Here is a 27224-nt window from a genome sequence, read left to right on the forward strand (position 1 = left end):
TAATAAAATATGCATAAAATAAAATTTAAATCCATGTCAATTGAATTGACAAGATCTTAAATTTTCTACTCAAAAATTTGTGCTCTACATGCATAATTTTCACATGCAATAGAGTTTCTAACATTTATAATCCTATTTTTTTTATTTTGCAAAAGTTAAAAAATATAAATACCAAAAAAAAAATTGGTGTTGTTCCTCAAACATATAGCCGCTTTTTAGTAGCAAAAAAAAATTATTTTAGGGTAAACTACAAAAATAGTCACTTTTGTTTGCCTAAGGTTACAGTTTAGTCACTTATGTTTGAAATGTTACGTTTTAGTCACTTATGTTATTATTTTGTTATGAAGTGATCACTCTTCCGTTAATTCCGTTATCTCCCTAACGGTAATCCTACGTGGCAGTCCAACTAGATTTTAAGTGCCAACTCGGATTTCCTAATGGGAAGAGAATAGATTTTTGATTAAATAAATTTAATTAATTAAAAATTTTAAACTCTAAATCTTAGTTAAAAAATCGTTCATCTCCTCCATTTTTTTAGTTTTCTTTGTCAGGTGACTAAGAAAGCTATTATCATTAGAATTTTTTATTTACCTACAAAAACAAAAGAGGATTCAATGGAGGGTCCAGGTATGTCTTCTTCACTGACAAATTTATGTTCTAAGACTTAAAATCAAGTGGTTGTCGACAAATTTATGTAATAAGATGGACTGCAATAACTGCAGCATGTGAAAACCAAGCCAAAACCTGAAGAAGCAAAGGGTTGCCATTACACCATCTGGAGACTTTCCGAAGGAAAGTCCAGAGGCAATGGAACAGATCACCATAAGCATCAAGGTGAGTCCATAAACTCATTTTCAGCCTAATTTATCACCGAGCCAACCAAAGAAATGTTGTCCAGCTAAAGTTCCGCAAAAGGCCACACCATTAACAGCAGCTACAATACGAGGAGGCAAAGTTCCAGGCTTTTCAGAAAGTGAATTGAAGTAGTAAATAGGACCAAGCAATTTTGTGATAAGAGAGATGCTAAAAAGGTCATAAGTGTCAGTGAAGAAACCCATTCCAACAATCACAATTGCAGTGAAATGGTACCATTGTGTCTTTGCTGCATCCAACGCATTAAGAACTCCAAGCTGGTTTGCCATTTCTGTCTTTTTTTACCTGAAACCAAATCAAGTAGGAAATTAACAAAACATAGGAATTCTGGGTTTTCTCTGAATAAACAATCCCATGTCAAATAAAAATGGAAAAAGCCCGAAGTTGAACAAAAATGGTTCAGCCATTGAAATAAACTGTTTTGGCTTTTCATTCTAGGATGTTAACTGGAACATCATTTTTTCACATGCTGCAGTCATTGCAGTTCATCTTATTACATAAATTTGTCGACAACCACTTGATTTAAGTCTTAGAACATAAATTTGTCGGTGAAGAAGACATACCTGGACCCTCCATTGAATCCTCTTTTGTTTTTGTAGGTGGATAAAAAATTCTGATGATAATAGCTTTCTTAGTCAACTAAAACAGAAAACTAAAATAAAGGGGAAGATGAACTGTTTTTTAACTAAGATTTAGAGTTTAAAATTTTTAATTAATTAAATTTATTTAATTAAAAATCTATTCTCATCCCACTAGGAAATCCAAGTTGACACTTAAAATCTAGTTGGACTGCCACGTAGGATTACCGTTAGGGAGATAACGAAACTTAACGGAAGAGTGATCACTTCGTAACAAAATAATAACATAAGTGACTAAAACGTAACATTTCAAACATAAGTGACTAAAATGTAACCTGAGGCAAACAAAAGTGACTATTTTTGTAGTTTACCCATTATTTTATTTATTTAATTATAATAAAGAAAATAAGAAGCAAAGCAGTGATGATTACATTTACAAACCAAAGAAATCAAATTATTACATTATTGTCTTTGATACAAATCAAATTATAAACATACATACATTCCAAAGATAATTTCAACCTCTTTAAATTTGACCTGCCACTCTAATCAATAAATAAGTTGTGTTAGAAAATCTCTGCATAATATTAAATTGAGGCATTATACTTTTTTTTTTCATCTTTCTCTCATAAAATGAAGAAAAGTAAATTGGAAATATATATCTATTAACGTTTTGGATAATATCTTATACATATGATAATTTTTTAATGTTGCTTATAGAATAAAAAAAACTGACAATATACTAAATACTAATCCATTAAATAATTAAAAAAGATATTTAGCATCCTGTTAGATTCGCTTTTGAAGTATTTTTATTTCACAAGTTGTTTTTCAAGTGAAGTTTTATTTGCTTCAGAGTAGATAAAATTCAATTATGTTAGTGAGAAATAGAGTCATATTTAGTGCCTAATTTGATTTAGAAATATTAAAATTTAAAAGCTACCAAATAGAGCAGTGTTTGGTGACTTACCTTATCTATTCCTCATTTGTTGTTGTCTCCAAGTCATCACAATAAAAGTCAGGGACATGAGCAATCTTAGGCCAGTCTTCACCGGTTTCTTTAATGCATCTTTTGTTTAATTTTGGACACCATCTAATCTCTAATCTTTTGAGTGCAGTGAGGTGTTGCATCCCTTCTGGTAGAGACGACAACCTTGGGCAATTTGAAATTTCAAGACTTTGAAGCGATGTGAGATGTTGGAACCATGTTGGTAACGTCGAGAGATTCTTCAAGTCGCGGATGTTCAAATCCTGCAAAGTTTTGATGGATCCTAGAAGAATCCATTGGGGTAGTGACTCCAGCTTTGGCACTCCTCCGATCAACAATTTTCGAAGGCTACCATCTTCTTCCCTCTCAAGTTCCAACTCCTCCATAGTGAGATCAAGCTTTCCACAATTTAAAATTTCCAAACTTTCTAATGTACGTAGGTATTTTAAACCTTGTGGCAATGAAACCAGGTTGGGGCATTCATATATGTGCAATTCTCGGAGAGCTGTTAGGTTTTGAATGTCTTCAAACAATTTTTCTAAATTTTCACATTCAAAAAAGATCAACCATCGAAGACAAGTGAGGCACGATATTCCATTCTCTTGCAAACGCGTCTGTTTTGTTGTTACCCTTAATTCTCTAAGGCTAATCAGGTACCTTATGTCTTTTGGTAACTCTTCAATTCCCCTACATCCACCAAGGATAAGTGTTTGCAAACTCTGCAAATTACAAATGGAATTTGGAAGTCCTTTTATATTTTCATTACTGGCTAGGTTCAACAATCTCAACTGCTTTAAATAACGTATGTTGTTTGGCAATTGCTCTAAACTGCAGTTAGCCAAATCTAACACCCTCAAATGTTTAGACCTTGAGATGACTTCTGCAACAAGAGATTCGCTATCACCCTTGCCTTCTCGATCAAATAAGAAAAGTGATTGCAGACAACCCAAGCTATTTGGTAACTGGGAAGCATCTTTCTTTGATAGATCAAACCATAAATGTCGAACTTTCCCAGTCGAATAATGGTTACATGAATTCACCTCATTCTGCGCCACTGATAATGCAAGATCATGTACTAAATCATGCATTTCCAAGATGGAAAGAAAAGCCCCGTCTTCAACTTGTTGGAAGAAAGATCTTGATAGTAACTCTCGTATGTACCGATACCCAATATCTTCTGGCTCTTCATTTTCGTATGGTGATTGCAAAAAGCCATTTGCCTTCCACAATGAGATCAAAAAGATATAACCGAATTTCAAATCTTTTGGAAAAACAGAACAAAAGGCAAAACATTGCTTTAAATACCAGGGCAAATGATCATAACTTAGTTTTAGGGCAGGCAATATGTCATTTTCCTCCTGTTTCAACTCCCATAGCTCACTATCTCTCACAAGTTCCCAATCATGTTGTACCCTAGTTGAACAGAGTAGGCTGCCTAAAGTCTTCACGGCCAAAGCAACCCCTTTGCATTTTTGAACAATTCCTTTCCCGATTCTTACAAGATTGTCATGTTGTTTCTCTTCACCTTCTTTAAAGGCAAGTTTAAGAAACAATGATAGACAATTGTCATAAGAAAGCTGCTCTAAATCATACAGAGAGATTGTGCCTGTGATTGTAGCCACTTTGCGGCTACGGGTTGTGACAATGATTCTACTCCCTTGGGCTCCCCCACACAACAAATCTTTCAGCTCACTCCATTTCTTCTTGTCCTCGTTCCAGACATCATCTAGTACCATAAAAAATCTTTTACCATTCAAACAATCTTGTAACACTTTATGTAATTCCTCCTTATTCATGTCCTTGCATTTCATACTAGTGGCAGATTTAATGATTTTTATCATCAGTTGTTTGATGTCAAAATCCTCTGTAACACACACCCAAGTTCTCAAATCAAAATGCGACTTCACACTCTCCTCATTAAACACCAATTGGGCAAGGGTAGTTTTCCCGATACCTCCGATCCCAACTAAGGGAAGGACAGGGATATCTTCCCCATCAGTTGGATTTATTAAGAAGTTTTGTAGGTGTTGTTTATCTTCATCTCGACCGATGACACTAGATGTCTTAACAAAGGAGTAGGTTTCCCTCTCACGATGTATGACATTAGTCTCATGTTTTTCAGTGAGATGAAACTTGGCCTTGTTAGCTGCAATCTCATTCAACATCTCGTTTGCCTTTTTGATCTTATAGCCCATCCTAAAGCGAAATGCCAAAGGGTTTGAACCAGAAAAGAAATGGCGTACCTTCCTTTCAGTGCTTCCCCGTTCCAGGACTTGCCTCCTCAATGCTTGGATCTCGAACTCGTCTATCAAATCTTCCACGTCGTAGCAAGCATCTTTGAACCTTTGTAGCCAAAGACTCAGCTCCTGGGTACGAGCCTGTTGTTGTTCAGCATCCAGGACCACAGTTCTGATAGCAACTAGCGTGTCTTTAAGCTTTTCGAACTCCTTTCGAACACCCCATGCGGAGCAAATTCCTTCGTAGGCAACATTGCCTAGTTTCTCCAATAATTTTCCGGCAATCCCGAATGCAAAGGATTGAGCCATTTTGTTAGGTGGAGGAAAAGAAGTAATATGGGTTATTGTTTTTGGTATGAAATTTGGGATTAAAAGGTAAAAAAAGCGGACATGGGGCCATTGTTGAAGGTATATATAGGAAGATAAAAAGGAATGATTTGGGTTGCGTGTGTTGCAGCATAGATTGCAAGTTTGTGAAGTGAAGTATATGTTCTTAATGTTTCCTTTTGGTGCAAAATAAGGTTTGAAGTGATGGTTGGGTAAGGGATTTATTCATTGGTGAGGATGGGGCATCCTAAAATTACAAAATCCTGAATTCATGAAATTATAAGATTTTATTCATCAAGCTTTCCTGCTTGAAGACACTTCAAGATTTTAATTGAGTAAATGTAACTATAAATATAAAAATTTATTCGAGAAATTCTTAACTAAAATTCCTTGAATTAAAATCTTGGCATAATATTTATTTGATCCTCCAATTTTAAAATAAAATCAATTAATCTCCTATTTTAAATTTTCATCTCTTTTAATCTTTAAATTTACATTTTTTGTGTAAATTATCTTAAAATAAATAAAAAAATTAATGTGTGTTAACTTTACGATATGGTAAACACGTGATTGCCACGTAATATCACATAAGTAATTATATAGGGTAAAAAAACACTTATCCTCTCAAATTTAGTACGCGTAGACTTAAGTTTGAGCATTATCTACTTACCCTCATCAATTTTGAAGAAATCTTATAAACATTAGAATTATATAGGGTTTAGGGTATAGGATTTTTTTATCAATTTATTTTATTCATTTCTCTATTTTAAATTGCAAAATAAGAAAAATGTAGCTACATATTGAATAACTATAAAATTATCTATACTATTATTTAAATTTTAAAGAATTGGCTAAGTTGTTGTTATCCATCAATCGGGTCTCAACTCGATTAAGAAATCACCGAAAACTCAATTTTTTTATAAAATAACAATCATTGCTATAAAGGTTTTTTCTTTATCATTTTATATTGGCTTAATACACATTTTAGTCTCTAAAGTATATTGTTTTTCCCACTTTGATCCTTACAATTTTTTTATCTACTTCAATCTCTAATGTTATCAAATGTTCCTAATTTAGTCCTTCGGATGTTAAAAACTAATGGGTGAGATATCCGACCAGTCATATGTTCCTAAGTGTCATACAATGATGTCACAATGGCATCATTATTAAAAAAACCTTAAATATTTAAAAATTACAAATTTATTAAAATCATCAAAAACTAAAATATATATAATTACAAAAACAATATAAAAATAACTAAATTTTACTAACAATTTTTAAAATATTAGAAATTTTAACATTTTAAAATTTTCTAAATCACCATCTACTAGAGTTTGAACATTAATAATTATATCTTGGAAGGATACCGCTTAATATGCTTGTTTTATAAGTCAATAGGAATTTATAATTAGTAGATATTTTTATGTAATAAATTTGGATAAGTTTTTTAAAATTATTTAGCTAATGAAAAATAACTTTCTTTCAATTAAATAATATTTTGGATTATTCCAAATACTTTTTTATTATTTCAAGACAAATTATTTATCTTTAGACCAATATCTTAAGAACAATTGTCGAGTGTTTGACCATTCTAAAGAATTTTGATACAAAAAAGGAAGAAGCATGTGCACGATGATGGATGAAAAAATCTTACTATAAACATTAAATAGGGAGTCGAGTCAAATAAACTTATTGTAGATGATGACCCTGGTAAAGTACTAAAATTAATGTATTTTAAAATATTAAAAATTGATATAGAATTTATTCAATTTTTATTAAAATATTTTTGAAATAAAATTTTTATAAAATTTGATTGCATTACTATATACAATTTTATATCAATTTTTTAATATTTTAAATACGATTAGTGAATGTGTACTTTTTTACTATTTTTAATTAAAAAAGTTTTACAATCTTTTATGATTTCTAATAAATTTTCTTCTTCTTTTTCTTTTTTACAATTTCTAGTAATGATTCTAAATTTTGATAGTTTCTAAATAATTTTTTTTTACAATTTAAAAAAATTCTAACATATTTATATCTAATAATTTTTTTTACAATTTAAAAAAATTCTCATATTCTTCATTACAGAAACAAAATCTTTGCCCACCAAATAAGCCAAGTCTTGGTTTCTTTCACATGATTCCTAAATTGAATTTCACTCAAAATCAAATATCAATCATTCTTAATCAACTCTCGATTTGAATATAACCTAATTTTGAAAATAAAATTGTAACGCCCTTAACCAGAAATCCGTCGTCGGAACATGGTTACGGAGTATTACTGGAGTTTACAAATTATTTATCAGATATTTTATTTCATCTAGCATTCATATTTGAAACCAATCAAAATTAAAACATTAATGAGCCAACATTGGCCAAATTAACTTATACATGCCATTATAACTAGAACCAAATCATCCAAAATTACGGATAGAACCAATGGATAGTGTGATAAAACTCTGACAAGCTTCCAACCCGATCGAGTTTCCGATAATCTAGACCGAGTTTCCCAACTATGATCTTACATATAAACACTGTCGTGGTCCAACTATGGTCTTACGTTCATAGTTCCATAACCCAGTTATGGTCTTATCTGTCAATTCAACCTTTTCCACAGAATGATTGTACTCAATCCCGCGTTCAATCCAAACTTAGTATTAAATTTGATAATATATTTCCAATAATAATTCAATTCCAACAATAGAACACATATATAATATCCATCACCAAATAACATTCACTTTAATCAAAATTATACAAAATATAGTTCATACGAACTTACCAGGCTAAATTGCAGAAATACCAAGATACAGGGACATTTTCGTAATTTTCCATTTTCCTCAATTTTCCACCCAATCTTGATCTAAATTAATATTTCATTAAATTTATTAATTTAGAAAATAAAACAATTCATTTCCTGTAATTTGGTCATTTTTGACATTTTATAAAATTGCCCCTAAAATTTTACTTTTATTCAATTTAGTCCCTGAGCCCAAATCATGCAAACTAACCATTTTTAATGCAAACCCATTCTAGAAGAATATTCATAGCATTCAGTACAGCCCAATTTTACAATAATTTCACAACAAACCCTTGTATTTTTTTACTATTTCAACAAATTAGTCTGTAATCGAAAAATTCATCAAATTTACTTAATAAAATACTTTTAAATATCAACCAACATCTCAAATTCATCATTTAACACCAAGAATCATATATATTCATCAATGGCAACATCCAAAATCTTTAACAAAATCAAAAATAAAAGTAAAGTTTAATTAGACTTAATTGTAACAATTTTAAAAACATAAAAATTACAAAAAAAAAAAAAAGACTAACTTGAAACTTACACGCAAGAATATAATATGGCAGAACCTCCAAGTTAAACTCCCCTGGTTTTCGTCAATAAAAAAATAGAAATCTCCAGAAAAGATGTCTTTTTCACCTTTTCTTTATCTTATTTTAATTTCAACAAATTTACAATTATGCCATTGAATCATTTTATTTTATTATTTTTCCTTCATATGCCGCCTCATCCATTTAATTTGGGTATAATTATTTCTTAAGTCCTCCCTCATTTATTAATTAAATCATTTAGTCACTTAATTATTATAATTAGTAAGTTTTGCAGTTTTTTTAATTTAGTTTTTTTAATTAATTAAAAAAATTATCGAAACATTAAAATATTTCAACGAAACTTTAATACTACTTTAATGACACTCCGTAAATACTTATAAAAATATTTACAGCTCAATTTATAGAAACGAGGTCCCGATACCTCATTTTCTAAAATCACTTGAACTAGGGTTTTATCACTGGAATCTAATAATTCATTATAAGACATAAATTATTAATTCAAAAATCTTTTTAAAACTAAATTTGACTCGTAATTATTAAATAATAAAATTTATGAGCTTACTCGTCGGATTTGGTGGCCTCGAACTACTATTTTCGACTCCACTGAAAATCAGGCTGTTACAAAAATTAGATCTATCATTAATCAAATCTAAACATAAATTGAATACTTTATATTTAAAACATTTCTGTTTCCAAACTTTTACAAAATCATGTAGATTATTCATTTCCTTTTCTTTTATTTTTTGATGAATAAAATTAAACAAATGATAAAATTGATCTAAACCTTCTTGAATATTCCCAAGCAAGCTTGATTGTAAGCCGAGCATGGATGAACTAAAGAGAGAAATGGAGCATGGAACCAAACTGATTTGGGTAAAGTTGAGGGTAACTTTTGTATGGTGGTCGTTTTAGTCATTTAGAGTGTAGAGCTCGTTTGAAAAATTCATGAAATAACGTAGTTTCGAGAGGGCGAGAATGTTGTAGGTAAGATAGATAAAGTGGTCGTGCGGGTTGGTTAGGAGGTTAAGGGAACGGACTCAAGAAACTTTGTTGAGGGTGGACTACCATAAATCACAACTGACGAGGTCTTCGAGTGAGGCGTGCTTGTGGACTAGGTCATTGAAAGATCCAAATTGATTCATTAAAGCGATGATGGACAATGAGAGTTTATAATTGTGGGGTGAGAATATACGAAGCAAGTTTTATTTTAGTTTTAACTTTCGCCTTTTCTTTTTTCATAAATATAAAAAAAAATTAACAAATGGAAAATATATAAAAACTACATTAAAAGAGACGGAGAAGGGAGAAAAATAGAGGGAGAAGCAAAAGAGAAAAGGAAAAAAAGTTAAAAGAACATAAAAAAATATTAAATTGCTCAAAACGAAAAAAATATGGGGGATCAATTGTATAATTTAACCTAAATTTTTTGTTTGAAATTATGATTTAAAGTGTCACGTCAGTTTACCGTTACACCACTAATGACAATTAATGACTTAGTAACTAAAATGTTACAACACATTAACATAAGTAATTAAAACGTAATATTTTAAATATAAATGACTAAAAGATAACATAAGGTAAACAAAAATGACTATTTTGATAATTTACCTTTTTTATTATGATTTTAAGTCCGAAAATATTCTAATTGTAGATCTTATTATACTTTATAATGATTAATTTTTGTTATAATTATTTGGATATATTCCTTATACTTATACTTAAAATAAACTTACATATAGTAATTCAACAATATATTATGTTTAACATATAATTATATTAGAAATTGCTGAAATATAGCATGATTTTCATCATACCTTGAATTGAGAAAAGGTTTTAAATTCGAATTTTTTTTATGTTCGATTTTGAATTTAATCAAAATTTAATTTAATTTAATTTTTTTTGATTTACTTTTCCAGTTTTTTCTTTAATGTTCTTCTAACATGTTTGTCTGTCTCTACTTTTCCAGATCCTTCAGGTATTTGTGGGTCTTTACCAAACAAACGTCAATTATTCGTTTCATAACAAAAAAAAATGATTTTTTTAATTTAATAAAATAAATATATTAAATATAAGAGTGCAATTTTAAAATTTTAAAGATTTTTAAAATTCAATTTTTTAGAACCCATCAAATTGAAACACTAATAAATTGCGATTGCATTGTTTATATAAATATTTTTTTAAGAAAATCAATATTGAAAGTAGATAAAATAATTATAATAAATGAAATCATTAATAAAATAATATAAATATGAATGAGTAAAAATGTATATTATCACTTTTTTAAATAAAAAAGAATATTTAATAAATAAATACTAATAGGATGGTAAAAAGTGGTGGAGAAAACAAATAAATTGGGCTGTGACCCAACGGTAAAGTAAACGGACATAAGGAGACAACCACGTGCTCTCCACGTGAACTTCAACACTCTCTCCCCCATTAATTTTTTTTTTTTGCATTTTAAAAATAAATATATATAAATTAAAAAAAAATTGTCGCGAAAATTCAGTGTTCAGTACAGCAACTCCCTTTCCCTTCTGTAACGGCCATATTTTCCCGACAAGACTCCAACGGTCAGTAAGACTATTATTCTCCATCGTCAGATCTCAATATCCAACGGCTAATATCTCACCTCTTCCCATCGTATGCTCTTTTTTTTCCCTTTGAATAAATTCCAAGTACCAAAATTAAATGAAAAAAAAATTAAAAGAAAAAAGCAATGATAGAGACGTGAAGGCGAAAGTAGGTAGTATTCAGGTGAGAGTGTGTAATGTGTATGTTATACTTCCAGTACTTGCAATTGTACAAAACAGAGTTAAAAAGAGTAACATGAAAACCATAGAAAAAAAAATTAGTGTATTAGTCTAAAAAAAGCTTTAAGCTTTTAGTTTTTTGGAGTATATAAAAACACAAACTTTTTCTGGTTTATGGTTTTTTGGGGGGTAATGAACTTTAGAGAAACATGTTTTTCTTTTGTTGGTTGATCTTTTTTCCGTTTGTTTAGGTTGGATTTCGATGTGTTTGGGGTTCAGTTTCTGCTTCCATGGAGTTATTGCCTATTGAGGGCTGTCAAAGTATGCTTCTTCTTTTTTTGTCTCCAATGTTTTTGTTTGATATTTGAAATGAGTTGTTTGTGAATGTTTGGGAATCCGATGATTGTTGTCTGTTAGGTGTTTGATTTTAGTTTTCTTAGAAATTCTTTGATTCTTTCTGGGGGTGGGATTCTATTTTATTTTTATTATTTCTTTCATTGCATACACACACATTTGTTCATATTAGGAACAATATTCTTTCAGTTTCTTTTTGTAATTTTTCATCGGATTCCTTTTCGTTTTGTTTCTTTTGGTTTCTTGAAAATTCACACACTCACTTAGAAACTTATAGATTTACATGCAAAGTTTCACATGAACACATAGAAAATTTATAGAAATTTCATACATTGCATAGTTTATAAAGAGATAGCGAAAGAAAATAGGCAGAGAAAGGGCTTGGGGGTGGGTGAATTAGTGAATTGAAATTGAATTAGCGAAAGAGAAAAGAAAGAACATATATAGGAAGGGTGTAAAGACATGTTGGCAGGGTGTTCTAGTTCTACATTGTTGTCACCAAGGCATAGATTGAGGAGTGAAACATCAGCAGTACAGTTCCAAGCTTGTCATTTCCAGACCTCAATGAGCACACAAAGATTGGACTTGCCATGTAATTTTTCTCATAAGGAAACATCGAAATCACAGACCATTAGACCAGCAGTTGAATCCAAGGCCAAGACCAGCAGTTGTTCTATCAAGCAGAACATCAGGCTGCCACCATTGACGACGACTAGCGCACAAAATCCATTCGAAGGGAGGATAGAGATCAAAGGTAAAAGTTTGAAGAGGTATGCTGAACAGGGTCTAGTTGATGATGAGACGGTCATTAATATGGCAAAGAGGAAAAAGGGTAGCAGTGATGATGAGAAACCAGGTGATGATCATGGAGGTTTGAGTTTAGGCCAACTAGGTGCTGGGAATTTTTGGTTTCAACCAAGTTTATCAGGGGATGAAGAAAGGGGGACACCCCCTTTGCCATTGTCTAACAATCCTTGGATCGATTCAGTAATAACTGAACTCACTGATGTTGGAGAAAAGGATGTTGAGACGATCCACAGGCCGGGAAAGGAAGCTTCAGGTTCGGGATCAACGAGTACTCCTTCGGAGAGTCATAGTTTGGGACCTCCACTGAATGTGCAAGCCCAGGAACATGAGAGGGGTAATGGTTCTGGAAATCCCTACCCGCATGAAGGTGCTCGTTTGGGGGCTAATGAGGAAGAGATCAACCATAGGGAGCACGAGGGATTCGAGCTCATCCGCCTACTTGCAGCTTGTGTTGAAGCCATTGGCTCAAAGAACATTGCTGCCATCAATCATTTCATATCAAAGTTGGGGGAACTTGCTTCTCCAAAAGGAACTGTTATAAGCCGTCTAACTGCTTACTATACCGAAGCTTTGGCTCTTAGAGTCACAAGGGTTTGGCCTCATATTTTTCATATCACAACTCCTCGAGAGCTCGACCGGTTGGATGATGACAATGGTACTGCATTGAGGCTATTGAATCAGGTAACCCCGATTCTGAAATTTGTTCATTTCACATCGAATGAGATATTGTTGAGGGCCTTTGAGGGGAAGGACAGGGTTCACATTGTAGACTTTGACATCAAGCAAGGGCTTCAATGGCCTAGTTTGTTCCAAAGTTTAGCTTCTAGGACTAATCCACCGAGCCACGTTAGAGTTACCGGAATCGGTGAATCAAAGCAAGAACTGAACGAAACAGGAGACAGGCTAGCAGGATTTGCGGAGGCATTGAATTTACCGTTCGAGTTCCATCCAGTCGTAGACAGGTTAGAAGACGTAAGGTTGTGGATGCTTCATGCAAAGGAAAACGAAAGCATAGCCGTGAATTGTGTGTTTCAACTTCACAAGACACTTTACGATGGAAACGGAGGAGTACTTCGGGACTTTTTAGGACTCATTCGTAGCATAAACCCCATAGCAGTCATCATCGCAGAGCAAGAAACAGAGAACAACATCCTCAACTTAGAAGCAAGAGTTGCCAATTCATTAAGATACTACTCAGCTATATTTGACTCAATTGATTTCACCCTTCCCTTAGAGAGTCCAGTTAGGATCAAAATAGAAGAGATGTTTGCAAGGGAAATCAGGAACTTAATTGCTTGTGAAGGAAGCGACCGGTTTGAAAGGCACACGAGTTTTGAGAAATGGAGGAAGTTGATGGAGCAAGGAGGGTTCAAATGCATGGGGATTACTGACAGGGAACTGGTCCAAAGCCAAATGCTGTTAAAGATGTACACTAGTGAGAACTACAGTGTGAAGAAACAAGGACCAGATGGTGATGATGGGGCACTTACTCTAAGTTGGCTAGATGAACCACTTTACACAGTCTCAGCATGGACCCCCATTGATGTTGCAGGCAGTTCATCCTCATTTTCTCAGCCAAGTTAATATTTTTTTTCTTACATTTTCATACATAGAAATTCTTTGCAGGTAGTAGAGAAATGTTTGTCATTATTCTTTCATTCTTTTGTTGCAGATAAGAGAATTGGGTCTTACAGTCTAGTTTATTTTTTCATACTGAGTCAGTCAATTAGTTTGATGCTTTTTAATTATTCTTTGATTCTTTTATGTAACCATGGAAATTTCATTATACAGATATGTTCATTTTCATTTTGTTGAAAGATTTTATCAGAATTGTGAACAATGTAGTTGGAAATTTCATCATCAAATTATGAATAAAAAAGGATTTCATTGTTTTGTGTTCACCCTTCATTCTATCTTGGCAGAGCTTATATGATATTTAATTCTTATTTTGGTCTAGTTTGACATAATTTGATTTTTTTTTTTTAGTATTATCAGAGGGTCAAATTTTATTAGGGGGCAAGGCTGCTGCTTGCCTCCTTTAGTTATGCCTCCGAATATTATTAGGAAGTCTAAATTGATAACTCGGATAGTAATATATCTTTTGGTTGAATATGATTAATTAGATTTCCATGTAACCTTAACTATGTGACTGAATAAAAGGAAGATTCATGTTGTCACTTTAACGACAGCAACTAACAATAGTTTTAAGGGCAGCAATTAATAATATGATAAAGTTAAAAGATCAAATTATATCAAATTACAATAGAGAGATTACTAGCACTCATTGGATCGAATAGTAAGAAGCTTGATGTCCATTAACTAAGGTTTTTAAGTTTGAATATTGTGATTAGAGCTTAACCTATCATTTAGAGGTCTGGCATAGTTTTATTCGGAATTTAAATCGAAACTCAATATGATTATCCGTCACCAACATTCTAAAAGAAAAAGAGAGAGGTTAAATAGTAAATATGAACTAAAACCATGATTAGAAGTTTTTACTCTCATTTCATACTCTTCATTTTGCTATAGGGCTCAAATAGGCCCAGCCCGTATATCCCATTACCACATACACATTGGTTTAATTTTGATGATTTCTAAACTTCAAAGCATGAATATTCATATATCAACATTCTATATCTATATGCCATATTCATGTTAATTTTAGCTTTAGTTAATTTATTCAAAAATTAAACTATCACACATTAATAAAAATATGATATTATTTTTATAAAAAATAATAATATTCGATTTTCCGAAGCTAAGCAATAACATATTCTAATATTATGGGCATAATTAATGGAGCTAGCAGGGGCTGATACCTCTAAAATAGAAAATTTTTCATTTAAGCTTTATAAAATTTTAAATTAATAAAGGTAAAATTGTACTTTAGCCTCTTAAAAATGATAAAATTTTTTTGATTTAATCCTTTAAAAACTATAAAGATATGGACTATTAAAATGGTGAAATTACATTTTTACTATTGTAAAAATTACAATTCAATTCCAACCCCTAGAATTTTTTCTGGTTTCACTCATCTAATATCATTAACTTCAATCTCTTATATATCTATTTAATTTATGAGAAAAGGTTTAAATGTTATTGAATCCATAACCTTTGAAAAATCCTGTCCAGTACATGACAATCTAAATAATCATCCATTAAGGAAACATAATATTAATTAACCAAATTTCCATGGCACCCTTTTTGTAGTTTAATCCATGAGGTGATTAGATTCAATTTAAGGAATTTGATATTGTAAGGTAGAAAATTGTAGGGCATTAGATTCCAATTTTTTTAAAATTGTTGGTGAAAGTCGAATTTATTCTTGTTTATGGTGTAGTTAATTTTATTTGTACTAAATCTACACTTAAATATAATTATATTTCGTACAACTTTTATTATTATAAAACAAAAAAAAAGAGTTAGTGTAAATCACATATTTGTCTATTTTAATTAGAGTCATACTAGATTCTCTAATTTTAATCCTTGAATTGTACGATCACAATTTTAATTACATTGATTTTAAGTCAAATTGACATTATTAGAACAAAAATTAACTAATTATAAATCAAAAGGAAAATTTTATACGAGGTCCTTGTACTATGCATTTTTTTACATTTAGTCTCTCTGCTTAATTTCATCTTTTTCTAATCCCTTTATTTATCGAAATCTGTATTTTCAACATTTGTCGTTGGTTTCGTTAAAAGATTTGATGTTGCTTTCTTTTTTCTTTTTTAAATGCTACGCTTTGGAATTTTCTGTACAATTAGGTAAATATTATATTGATTTCTCTTTTTCTTTAATGTGCCAGAAGATTAAATTATTTAAAAAATAAAAAAAAATCAAACTTAATTAAGGGTGGGTTTGGATGGACGGTGGGGTGCGGTGCGTTTAGTTTTCTTTTTATCTCACACTACAGTATCTAATCTCATTGTCACTACTGTTTTTACACTAACTACAAGTAAACACACCACTCATCCAAACCCACCCTAAGAATTCAATTCCAGAATAGAGATGATTCCTTTCCTCATGCAACCCTCTCATGGTTGTTTGAATTCTTGAAAATAATAGTTACTGTTTTGGCATTTTGATCCACAAAATACCATTGAAGCAACGAATTCATGTTTGTATGACTTACGTTGTTAATGTATTCATAATTGTATTCGCAGCCTAAACCGTTTCCTTATGCAATTGAAGGGTGTTGAACCAATCAATTCTTGTAAAAGTTTGCAACTTTCGTTTTTCATGTTCCAATATTCCTTTCTTCATGAAACTTCAACAAAGTTTGTAGCAGACATTTAGAAGCTGAAGCAACTACATATAATAAAAAAGAAAAAATAGTCTTCACTTTATTCACTAATTTAAGCTTAAAGCAAAATCTAACAGGAGAAAATTATTGTATTATATAATATTATTTATTTTTTAAATAATTTAATTAAAGTTAAATTGGAGAAATTATTTTATACACCCTTCCCATCTATGATCTATTTCCAAGTATTTAACGATATTTCAGCAATTTTCCTATGTCACTGATATATAATTTTGGTATTTTTTTGTGCCTTGAACCCTAAAACCAAACTCTAAACCCTAAACTCTTCGAACTCAAACTTGATTGGGGTTTGAGATTCAGGGTTCCAATTTTAAAGTAAAAAAAATTATCAAATTTATGGATCAATAATATGAAAAAATTATTAAAATAATATTAAATAATTGAAAATAGATCATGGATGATGTGGTAGGAATGATCCATAAAATAATTTCTCGTTAAACTGAGTTAGAGAAAAGATTGCTTATGGATGCGTGTATATTCATATTTCTATCACTTTAAAAATTAATAACATGATTTAATTTTATTTGTGCTTAAAAACTAAACTCTTATTATTTGTTGTGACTTCAATAAAACTAAGAGGGTAAAATATCTATAAAAATATTTATGGGGCTCATTTGACTTTCTATTTAATTATATTTGAGCTCATTTTGAAAATGATTTAATTGGTGAAAATCGGAGTTATTTATGTTTCTGAAATCAAGCATATCTGGCTCTCTGTTGTTTTCTTCATATTTTTCTAATTTTTGTTTTTTTCTCTCAAATTAAAATACTTAAAATAAGTCGAGGACAAATTAATACGATTTAGATTATTAATTAATTAGTTTGACTTTGGGGGAGATAATAGTTTATATTATTATACTTTGTATAAAAAATGTGCATGGGGCGGCCAAATACATGGATCATGATTCATATGTGGACATCATAATCCATGCATGCATGTAACAATCACAAAATTTCCTTCTTCTTATCTTCAATGTTTATTTATATTTAATTTCCGACCCCGTTGTATTGGTAAAGGTTGAGCTTATATGCATGTTTAGGTTCGAGTTTCATCATGCATAAATTATCACGTGTGGGAGTTTCAATCTAAATTTTATTTTGATTTAAGTCTTACCATGTAGCGACGTAAAAATTTTAGCTTAGCTTGGTCGCTAATTGTGGCGATTTATTGAAAAAAAGTTTAAAATTTGACTTTTGATTTTTAAAATAAACAGGGAGTCGCCACCGATCCTTTTTCCTATGTGTGATCGGACACCTATTAGATCTCTTATTAAAACAAATAAAAGGCTAAGTTTAGGTCTACGTTAAAATTCAGAGAAAATTTAGGGTTCGGGAGTCGGTTACGCGCGAGGAAGGTATTAGCACCCTCGCGACACCCAAAATTGGTATCTTATTAAACACATGTTGTCTTGATTTTCAAAAATACGAATTCAATTTGACATTTAAGTGTGATCCGATTGAAGGAAATGAGAAGTTGCAAGTTTTTTTGTTTTTTTAGAAGGACGTCCCGTTTTTAACACGAGCCGATTAATTTCACCCAACATAGCGATGAAATCGATGACTTAATGTTAAAATCGGTACATTGCCTTATTCTTAAAATTAAAATGTAAAATTTTTTTAAAATGATAGTAAAAAAAATCCAAGAATATTATTGTCAAAAAAATGTGAATAATAAAATATATAAAATATAAAATATTAAAATATCAAAATATTAGAATAATAATAATTAGTATTGACAAATAAAAAATAAAATAGAAATAAAAAAATGTACATAATATATATTAGAAATAATAATGATGTTTAAAAATCAATACTATTAATAATACTACATCAATATGTACATATATAAAAAATAAATACGTGATAATATTAAAATATGTACATAATATAGTGTTAAAAATACATACATAATATAGTTAAGATATATACATAAGATAACATGTAAAAATATATATAAATAATATAATATTAAAGATATATACATAAAATAGTATAAAATATATATATACGTAATATAGAATTTAAAATATACCTAATATATTAAAAGAATATATATAATATAATATTAAGAAATATAATAATAACAAAAAGGAGAGAGAGGGAGAGGGTGGATGATTTTCGGCCACAAGGTCGGCCATCGTCCGGTCGCCGGACCGCCGCCGGCGCCACCGTACACGGCAGCCGGACCTCAAAAAACTTTTTCGGTAAAAATGGGTAAGCTTCCTCCTTTTATTTTTTTTTACTTTCGTATAAAAGAAACAAAATAAGATTGAAAGGAAAACAATAAGTAAACAAAGAACTTAAAATGAGAATAGACAAAGAAACCTCTTTTGCTTTGATCTTTAATTAATCTTAAAAAAAAAACTAGCTTTTCCAAAAACTAGCCTTCACAATAACTCTTCTCCTTGATTACTTTAAAAAGAAACATCTACAAAAATCCTTTACAATAACTTTCTCTCCCAAAAACTCTCGAAAAAAATCTCCCCCCCCCATATACAAAATATGAGAAGGCTTATATAGCCATTTACAAAATATTTTTTTATTGTTTATGTCTTCATTTATAGGTACAAGTGGTGGTGGAGAAGGTGTGGCTAGTGGAGTTGGTGGTGGAAAAAGAGTGGCTAGTGGAGTTGGTGGTGGAAAAGGTGTGGCTAGTGGAGTTGGTGGTGGAAAAGGAGTGGCTAGTTGAGAAAAGTTTAAGTTGTGGGCTAGGTTTTTTTATTTTGATTTGGGCTTAGGGTTTGGGCCATTGGGGTTTTGATGTAAATTTGGCTTTGGGTAGTTAAGATTTTGGGTTTTGGGTTTAATTTTAGTGGGTTAGGTAAGGCTAAATTGGGTTTTGATGTAAATGGACTAAAATTGGCCTACAACATACCATATGTGGGTTAGGTCTAGTTAGGAGTGTAAATGAGATACTAGTGCTCACAAGCTACTCGAGTTTAACTAAAAAAAATTCGAATTCAACTCATGAGCCTTATCGAACTTTTCAAATTTTTATATTATTAAATTACATTATCACCCTTAATATTTCTTAAGACAAATAGCTCGATTATATCTTGAGGCAAACTCGAATTAAAAAAAATTGATCGATTTCAAGTCAAATTTTAAATTAAAACTTGATACCATTCGAACATGACCAGACTTGATTACCCCTATCCTAATTATACAAATGTAGTAATTGATTTAAGCATTAATTATTATATTATTTCTGTAAAAGACAAGCATGTCAAGTTAATGTAAGAAATAGTGGCATGATTATGCTTAATCCACCGCCGACTGGATATTTAATTTGGTGTTAAGAAAGGTGCGTTACATGCATATAATATATGTGTGTATTGAATTTTTTTTCTTCTTTCACGTTTTAATATGCTCAACATTATTTTAATTTAAAGTGTTATTTTTATGTAAATATGATGTGATTAAAAATAAATAAAATTTAGTAAAAATACAATAATATTTCATATTAATGAGATTTAAATAAAATTATAATAAAAATATAAATCTATTTTGGGTACCTAATTCTATACACAATTTCAGAAGTTGTTATTTGATACTTTAAAACGTGGTGAAGAAATAAGTATTCCTAATTAATTTGTTTAGCATTATCTTTTGTGAAACATCATTATGTATTTTATTCTTCATGGCAATAAATTTTGATTGGAATCTATTCTCAAAAGTTTTTAAGAGGAAAAAAAAAAGCCCTTAAACTATTATAATATATTTAATCAAGTCCTTATATTTATTTTATAGATAAATTATAAGCTCCTAAACTATTATAATATATTTAGTACACTAGCGGTGGAAATTTTTAATTTCACAAGTAGATTTGAAATTTTGTCATGTATTCTTAAGTTGTATTTAAAAAATTTTAAAAATAAATAAATAGGGCATATGTCAAAATCTCAATCTCAATCTCAACCCTGATTATACAGTTAAAAGCTTCAGCATATGTGTTTAATAAGATATTTAGATTAAATGTTTGTAACTGATAAAATTATTGTAAAAAATTTAAAGATAATAATAACAAAATGTTTTAGTTAAAATTAAGGGTTGTAATGGGTAAACATATATAGATTAGGGGTTTATTTAACAATAAAAATAAGCATAAGGGCTTGTTTAAACATGGTATAGTAGTTTGCAGGGCTTATATATATATATACACATGCATATAGAGGGAGATATGCTTATACAATATAAAATTAAAGTAATTTTACATATTTTTGTAACTATTTATATGATTGATATTTTAACGACTCGATAGTTATATCATCCAAAAGTAATAGGTAAAGATGAAGTTAATAAATATTAAATGGTTAAATATTTTGTTACTCCAAATTTTACAGAATTTGAGATTTAGTCCCTATACTTTAAAAGTTAAAAAATAATCCTGCACTTTTTTTAATTTAAAAATCCTAGTCCAACTATTATCATCAATAATAGTTTTTTGTCAAAATTGTCAACTTAACATGTTTATTTTTATCAATTATATGCCACGTCATATAAGGGTAGCCTAATGAACATATGAAGTTGACAAATTTTGATGGAAAATACCAACAATTTTAATAATTGGATTGGAATTTCCAAATAAAAAAAGTAGAACTTATTTTTTAACTTTTTAAGTACAAGGATTAAATCTCAAATTTCATGAAAGTAGAAGGACTAACAACATATTTTAACCATATTAAATACCATTAAGCTCTAAATTTAGAATAAGAAGCAAAATAATAATAATATTGTAACTTATGACATTGTTGGAAGGAGCAATCACAAACACCGAACATAAACCTTAATATGAACATGGAGAATACAAAAAAAAAAGTTAACATATGCCATAAGTCCCTATACTCTTCACAAATTTAGAATTTAATCACTTTACTTTTATTTTTAGGAATTTAGTCCCTTTATTTTTTAGATTTCAAAATTTAAGTCTAACTGTTAATTACACTGTTAAAACTACTTTGCTAAATTTAGGTTAATTACAACACTATTTTTTTTTATTTCAATATATCACATCAACAAATTTAACATAAAAATGTAACAATACTAGCAATTTGACCTAATTTAAAATCTGAAAAATAAAAAGACAAAATTCCTAAAAACAATCAACAGCTCCATCTTGAACAGACTCAATCTTTGCCCTAAAATCAGCCACTTTGTTTGCTTCTGTTGAAATCTTAGCAAACATCCAAACCACCGTTAACATTGACATTAATAGAAGCTTTGCTTATAGTGAATAAGTAATATTAAATTAAAACAGCCATTAATCTTTAATTAACCAGGATTTGGGACAAAATAGAAAGATCGAAGGTTTGTTGAGCCGGCGTCACCCTCTTGTTTATTACATGTTATTAATCAGAGGCTTCGACGGCTGCTGGCTGGTAAGGTTTCCACATTTCTGCTGCAAAATGTTGTAATACAGTGGACTAAAAAAAATGTTTTAGAAATAAATTTTGTGCAAATTGCGCCGACAGGATTATGTGAGTGCTTAATTTAGCATTATTAGACGGCTAGTTATAGTAATAAAAAATAGTTGTTGAAAATGCAATCAATTGTCAACCTTGGAATAAATTAAATAAATAAATAATCCTAAAATTTGGCTCAATATTTTAAAACTAGATAGGGTCAACCTAATTAATTAATGGGTGTTTCTACAAATATCAAAAGGTGACTGATTAATTAAAATTATCATTTTATTTTGGGAGAGGAATCAAATTTTTAATTGACTTTCATTAATTTAAACATAATTAATTTAATTAAGGGATTTTGGGTGGTTGTCATTTGGATTCCTTACAACAAAAACATATATATATATATAAGCTTATAAATAAAGCTGTGTGATATTCATTTTAAAAACATGTGGTGGATGACAAAATCGATGGGTAAAACTATCTTTAACGTCCTTGTACTACAGGGACTAGATTAAATTAATCCCTTAATTAAATAGATTAATTTCTTCCTTACCTTATTAAAAATAATTAAATAAATTCAAATTGTAATAGAATTAATACTTACCGTATAAAATATGTCTTGAAATTTTTTAGTTTTTTAATTACAGTTTAATTCCAAAACAAAAGATTTTATTTATAGAATCATAAAAATTTTAAAAATATTAATTCTACTAGACAATAAATGACATTTTCTAAATAGTAAATGATTTGTTCTAGTGAGTTATTCAGTTATTTAAATGAATGTTTGAATTGCATCGGTCAGTCGAATCGGTTGAATCAGAAATCGATCAAGATATCAATTCAGAGAGAGACATAAAACCGTTGACTTGCGAACCAATACAAGCTAGTTAAACATTTAAAAAATATATTTTTATGAAGTTTTTAATGATTTATTTAATTAAATTATACGAAACGGTCAGATCGACAAACTATCGACGTAACCAATTTAACCATTGATCCAGTTTTGAAAATCCTTGGTTATTTGATGCTTTATGAATGTAATGAAAGATTTTTTTTTTTCATATTTAAAGTTCATGTTTGTTTTACTATTCATAATTGTCCCTTTCAAAAATAATATAATGATTGATTTTGATATATCAAATTTCTAATAAATTTCTCAAACTCTAGAACCTAGATTTTTATTGAAATAGTTAAAAAATATTCCCAACTCAAGTTTGATTGAAATGGGGTATTTCTTCGAATTGTAACGTTATTCATCTCATAAGATTTGAATGCAGTCAAAGATAAAATCAGGTTCTAATTTCGCCCACACAATTATATTTTTAGTTTCTTTAAAATGTTAATAATTTAATAATTAAATTTAAAATTATAATTTATACCCTAAAAAATAATAAAATTAATTTACAAAAGAATAAAACATTTAAATTTTATGTAAAAGGATGAGGCAAGGCATAATGGCATTACGCACACTTAGTTTTAGAAAATGAAAAAACTGCCAAATGCCGGTACAACAACAGTTGCAGCATCCCATAATTCAGTTGCTTATACACTTCTTCAAGATTTTTCTCTTTAAAAAGTGGATAAAGACAACAGCGGATTTGGTCGACTCATTAAAAATAAAACCAACAATTTTCTTACGTCATAATTATGATGAAAGACTACTACGTTCACATTATTAAACCCTGTTATTTCACATGTGTTTTTGTTGACAGTGTGAAAGAATGTTCTTAGATGTAAGAAATTTTGTATGTGATAGCAGACAATTATATTTAGGTATTGTATGACTTTAATTTGGGAAATATATTATTAAATGCATAATGTTATATTTTAACTAAAATTTTAATTAATAGATTAAGAAAATTAAAATTTTGAATAAAACTGTGAATAGGTGGGGGGTTGGATTTGTCATCAAAGTTCAAATTTACTTTTGTTCAGTGGATCGATGGAAATGAAGTGACCTGGTTCAAATAACCCATGGAAGGGAAAAAGATAGTCATCCACGGAGTCGGCAGTCGCAAATGGTGACCGGTTTGGGGCAGACGAAGTGGCACGTTTCCAAATCCAAGTAACCGACAACAATGTTTTTTTGGAAACATATTAGAAAATAAACAGTAAATCCCAACTCTACACGTGCCCTTTTCCACTATAAACTCGCCAACTACGATGTTGATTTTCTGACTAATCATTTTTTGCCCCCAAAAAGGAAGTTTCTACTTTTCCCCACCACTGTCTATGTTGCATTTTCAGCCATAAAATCTAGAGTTTGGATTTCAAACTTAGAAGATGAAATTGATTTAATTTTTATAAATTATAAATGAGGGAATTAATTTTCCTGGATCATGAGAGAAGGTAGTAAAACTGACCTTGGTCCCATGGTCAAATGGGAAAACAGTCATTTACCCTCTCTTATAATATAAATAATTTGCTTTTGAATAAATGGAAATTTTATATTTTTGGATGTAATTTAAGCATTTTAGTACAATATTTAATTTTGGTTGTTCAAAAATTTTATAATTTTAACTTGACCTCCTTAAATAAAATTTATGTAAGCAATCATAAACTATAAAAAAATATTACTTTTTTATGGATAATCTTGAACTTCGAGATATTTTAATTTTCATGATTTGTAAGAGAGGGATAGCCGTAAACTCCAAAAACATTTTGTTTTCATTGACTATAAGGGAGGGACAGCTATGAATCTCAAAAAGATTTAGACTCATGTGAAGTACTATTTTAAATTAAGAAATAAAGTACCATGTGCCAAATTTTGTTTTATCCTCTGAATTTCAATTCTATACATGAATCGGAGCTAAATAACATTCTAGGTAATAATGTTTCGACAAAATTCACAAGAAAAAGGAAAAAAAATGGTTAGAAAAATCATTCACGTCTGATCCAAATCAGACAAGTTCTTTGTCGTGGTTTATGTCATGTAATAAGGGTGAAGAATCTTTGGAATCCGAATCAGCTTTGTTGTTGTCATTATCATCCACAGGGACGGCCCTGGTCAGTTCTTGAGCTCTCTTGGCTTGAATGTCCCAGTTGGTTCGACTCACAACCAGCAACATGGTCACCATACACGACGCTTGTGCGGCTAAAAGCCCAAGCCAAAGACCTTTGAAATCGAACCAGACGAAGAAACTTAACCACACCGCGATCGGCATCCCGATGAGGTAAAAGCATCCTAGGTTGATGTTTGCTCCTAGTTTTGGTCTCGCGGTGCCTCTTAAAACACCACACCCGGTTGTTTGCGGGCAGTTTCCGAGCTCGCAAAGGCCGAGAATCGGCAACACCGTTGATGTCAAAGCAATGATCTCCGGGTCTTGGGTGAACATTGTAGCCCATTTTTTCCTAACCAGTATAGCGAACAGCAATGCCGAAAGTCCTATCATTGAGCTCGAGGAAAGACCAACGATCGCAGCCAGTTTAGCCTTGTTTGGATTGTTAGCTCCGAGCTCGTTCCCGACTCTAGTCGATACACCGAAGCTTAACGACGATGGGAAAATGTATATCAACGAAGTGGTTTGAATCAAAATCCCCATCGAAGCCACGGTTGCTTGCGGGTTCAACAACAAACCACAAAGCAAAATCATGATCTCGTACCACCACCATTCGAGACAAACCGAAATGCAACTCGGGATCGATAAATTCAACAAATCTTTCCATCCTTTCAAGCACTCACACGAGATCCCGCCCCACGTTTTCTTGTACACGCCAGAGATTTTAACGTAAACGATCAACGACAACACGAGGTTGAAATTTGTCCAAATCGATCCTAAAGCGACGCCTTTGATCCCGAGATTCAAGACCGAAACGAGCAAGTAGTTGATCGGAATGTGAAGGAGGATAGCCAAAGTAGAACAATATGTGAGAGGCAGAGTTATAGATTGAGCCCTCAAATATGTTCGCAGAGGATGTAAAAAAGATTGTGCTAAAAGATCCGGCAAGCAATAAAGAATGTAAGAATGAGCTTCATTGGCAATGTTTTCATCTTGTCCGCAAAAGAGCAGAATCTTTTTCATGTTGGACCATAAAGAAGCTATCAAAATTGAAGTCAATAAAAGCACAAGTATCATTCTTTGCATGGTGAGGCCAAGTAGTTTGTATCTTTTAGCACCAAAAGCTTGGCCACAAATGGGTTCCATTCCCATGGCTAAACCGGAAAGAACCGAGTAACCGGTGATGTTGGCGAATCCGATAGCGAGCGAACCGCCGGCTAAAGCTAGTTCCCCTAAACGACCAAGGAACAACATGGAAATCATGGAACGAGAGTAAAGCAAAAGACCTGTTAATACCATAGGCAAAGCTATATTGGATATACACTTTGCTTCTTCAATAACAAGAGACAGACATGTCTTTTGTGGTGTTGGGTTCTTGGGATTCAAAAGTGTTGCTAACATGTCTGTTTCTTGTACTTCAATGGAAGTAACCTTTCCATGGTCCAAACCCTGTTTGCAGCACATGATTGAGAGAGGATTTTTTTGGGGTTAACGAACGAATGAGAGAGAGAGAAAGAGAGAAGGGTAAGTGATGATGGGATTGGCTGCTGAGCTTTGGTGGGTTTTTATGGTGTTTTTAGAGACAGAGGGGGAAACAGTCCACAATCAAGGACGGCAGTTTTATAAACAAAAGAAAAATAACGAGGGGGATGGAAAAAGAGATTATAACAAATTAGGGGTTTCAAAGTCTAATTGAAAATTGGTTTAAGGGAAACACAATTCAAGCCTTCCTTTTCTGACCGACCGTGAGATGTTTACTGTTGGGTTTGGGGCCTGCAAATGTGTGAAACTATTTATCTCTAAACATTTCTACATCAAATCTCAAATATGCTTTACAAGTGTCATGTATTTATGCGAGGACCTGTTTTTAAACTATTTCACTTTGTTTAATAAAGTTCTAAACATGGTCAATTTCTACTTTTGCCTCTTCTACTATTCTTATCTTTAAGATTTAGTATTTATATCTTAATTTAGTATAATTTAATCATTTACTTTGATAATGTCATAGTTAGCGTAAAATGTACTTAAGCTGCCCACTGAAATGTTAAGATTTCTTTGGTGAGTGAAGACGATCCTCTTTCTGAACCCTTTAAGGCTCTTGGTGGAGGCGAGAGGCAACTTTGGAAATAAAATCGAACATAGACACTTTGGGCCAGACAGCCTGGCAAACTTGGTAGGCTTGGCTCGAGCTTAGAGAATATTAATTTGTCTCCT

The 27224-nt window shown here is 31.0% G+C and overlaps 3 protein-coding genes across 5 annotated transcripts; 1 reads left to right on the forward strand and 2 right to left on the reverse strand.

Moving 5' to 3' along the window:
- Positions 1-223: 223 nt before the first annotated feature.
- LOC107929212 (putative disease resistance protein RGA3) lies at positions 224-5194 on the reverse strand. Of its 3 annotated transcripts, XR_005911530.1 has the most exons (3): positions 2422-5194; positions 1090-1158; positions 577-934 (listed from the first exon to the last, which is right to left on the reverse strand). XR_005911530.1 is itself a non-coding variant. In XM_016860591.2 (2 exons), exon 1 carries the CDS (start codon positions 4983-4985, stop codon positions 2427-2429), a length of 2559 nt encoding a protein of 852 aa, XP_016716080.1. In that variant the 5' UTR covers positions 4986-5194; the 3' UTR covers positions 224-1158; positions 2422-2426. The 3 variants fall into 3 exon arrangements, 2 of the variants coding, with proteins under 2 accessions (XP_016716080.1, XP_040946436.1); XM_016860591.2 differs by having other exon boundaries at positions 224-1158; XM_041090502.1 differs by lacking the exons at positions 577-934; positions 1090-1158 and adding an exon at positions 1860-1996.
- Positions 5195-10970: 5776 nt separating this feature from the next.
- LOC121202942 (scarecrow-like protein 28) lies at positions 10971-14174 on the forward strand. Its single transcript, XM_016860703.2, has 2 exons — positions 10971-11116; positions 11364-14174. Exon 2 carries the CDS (start codon positions 11929-11931, stop codon positions 13855-13857), a length of 1929 nt encoding a protein of 642 aa, XP_016716192.1. The 5' UTR covers positions 10971-11116; positions 11364-11928; the 3' UTR covers positions 13858-14174.
- A 10483-nt stretch (positions 14175-24657) lies between these two features.
- LOC107929234 (protein DETOXIFICATION 49) lies at positions 24658-26718 on the reverse strand. Its single transcript, XM_016860610.2, has one exon. The coding sequence runs from the start codon at positions 26472-26474 to the stop codon at positions 24912-24914; it is 1563 nt and encodes a 520-aa protein (XP_016716099.2). The 5' UTR covers positions 26475-26718; the 3' UTR covers positions 24658-24911.
- Positions 26719-27224: the final 506 nt, after the last annotated feature.

The sequence above is a fragment of the Gossypium hirsutum genome, chromosome D03, assembly GCF_007990345.1.
Source record: "Gossypium hirsutum isolate 1008001.06 chromosome D03, Gossypium_hirsutum_v2.1, whole genome shotgun sequence".
NCBI lineage: Eukaryota > Viridiplantae > Streptophyta > Magnoliopsida > Malvales > Malvaceae > Gossypium > Gossypium hirsutum.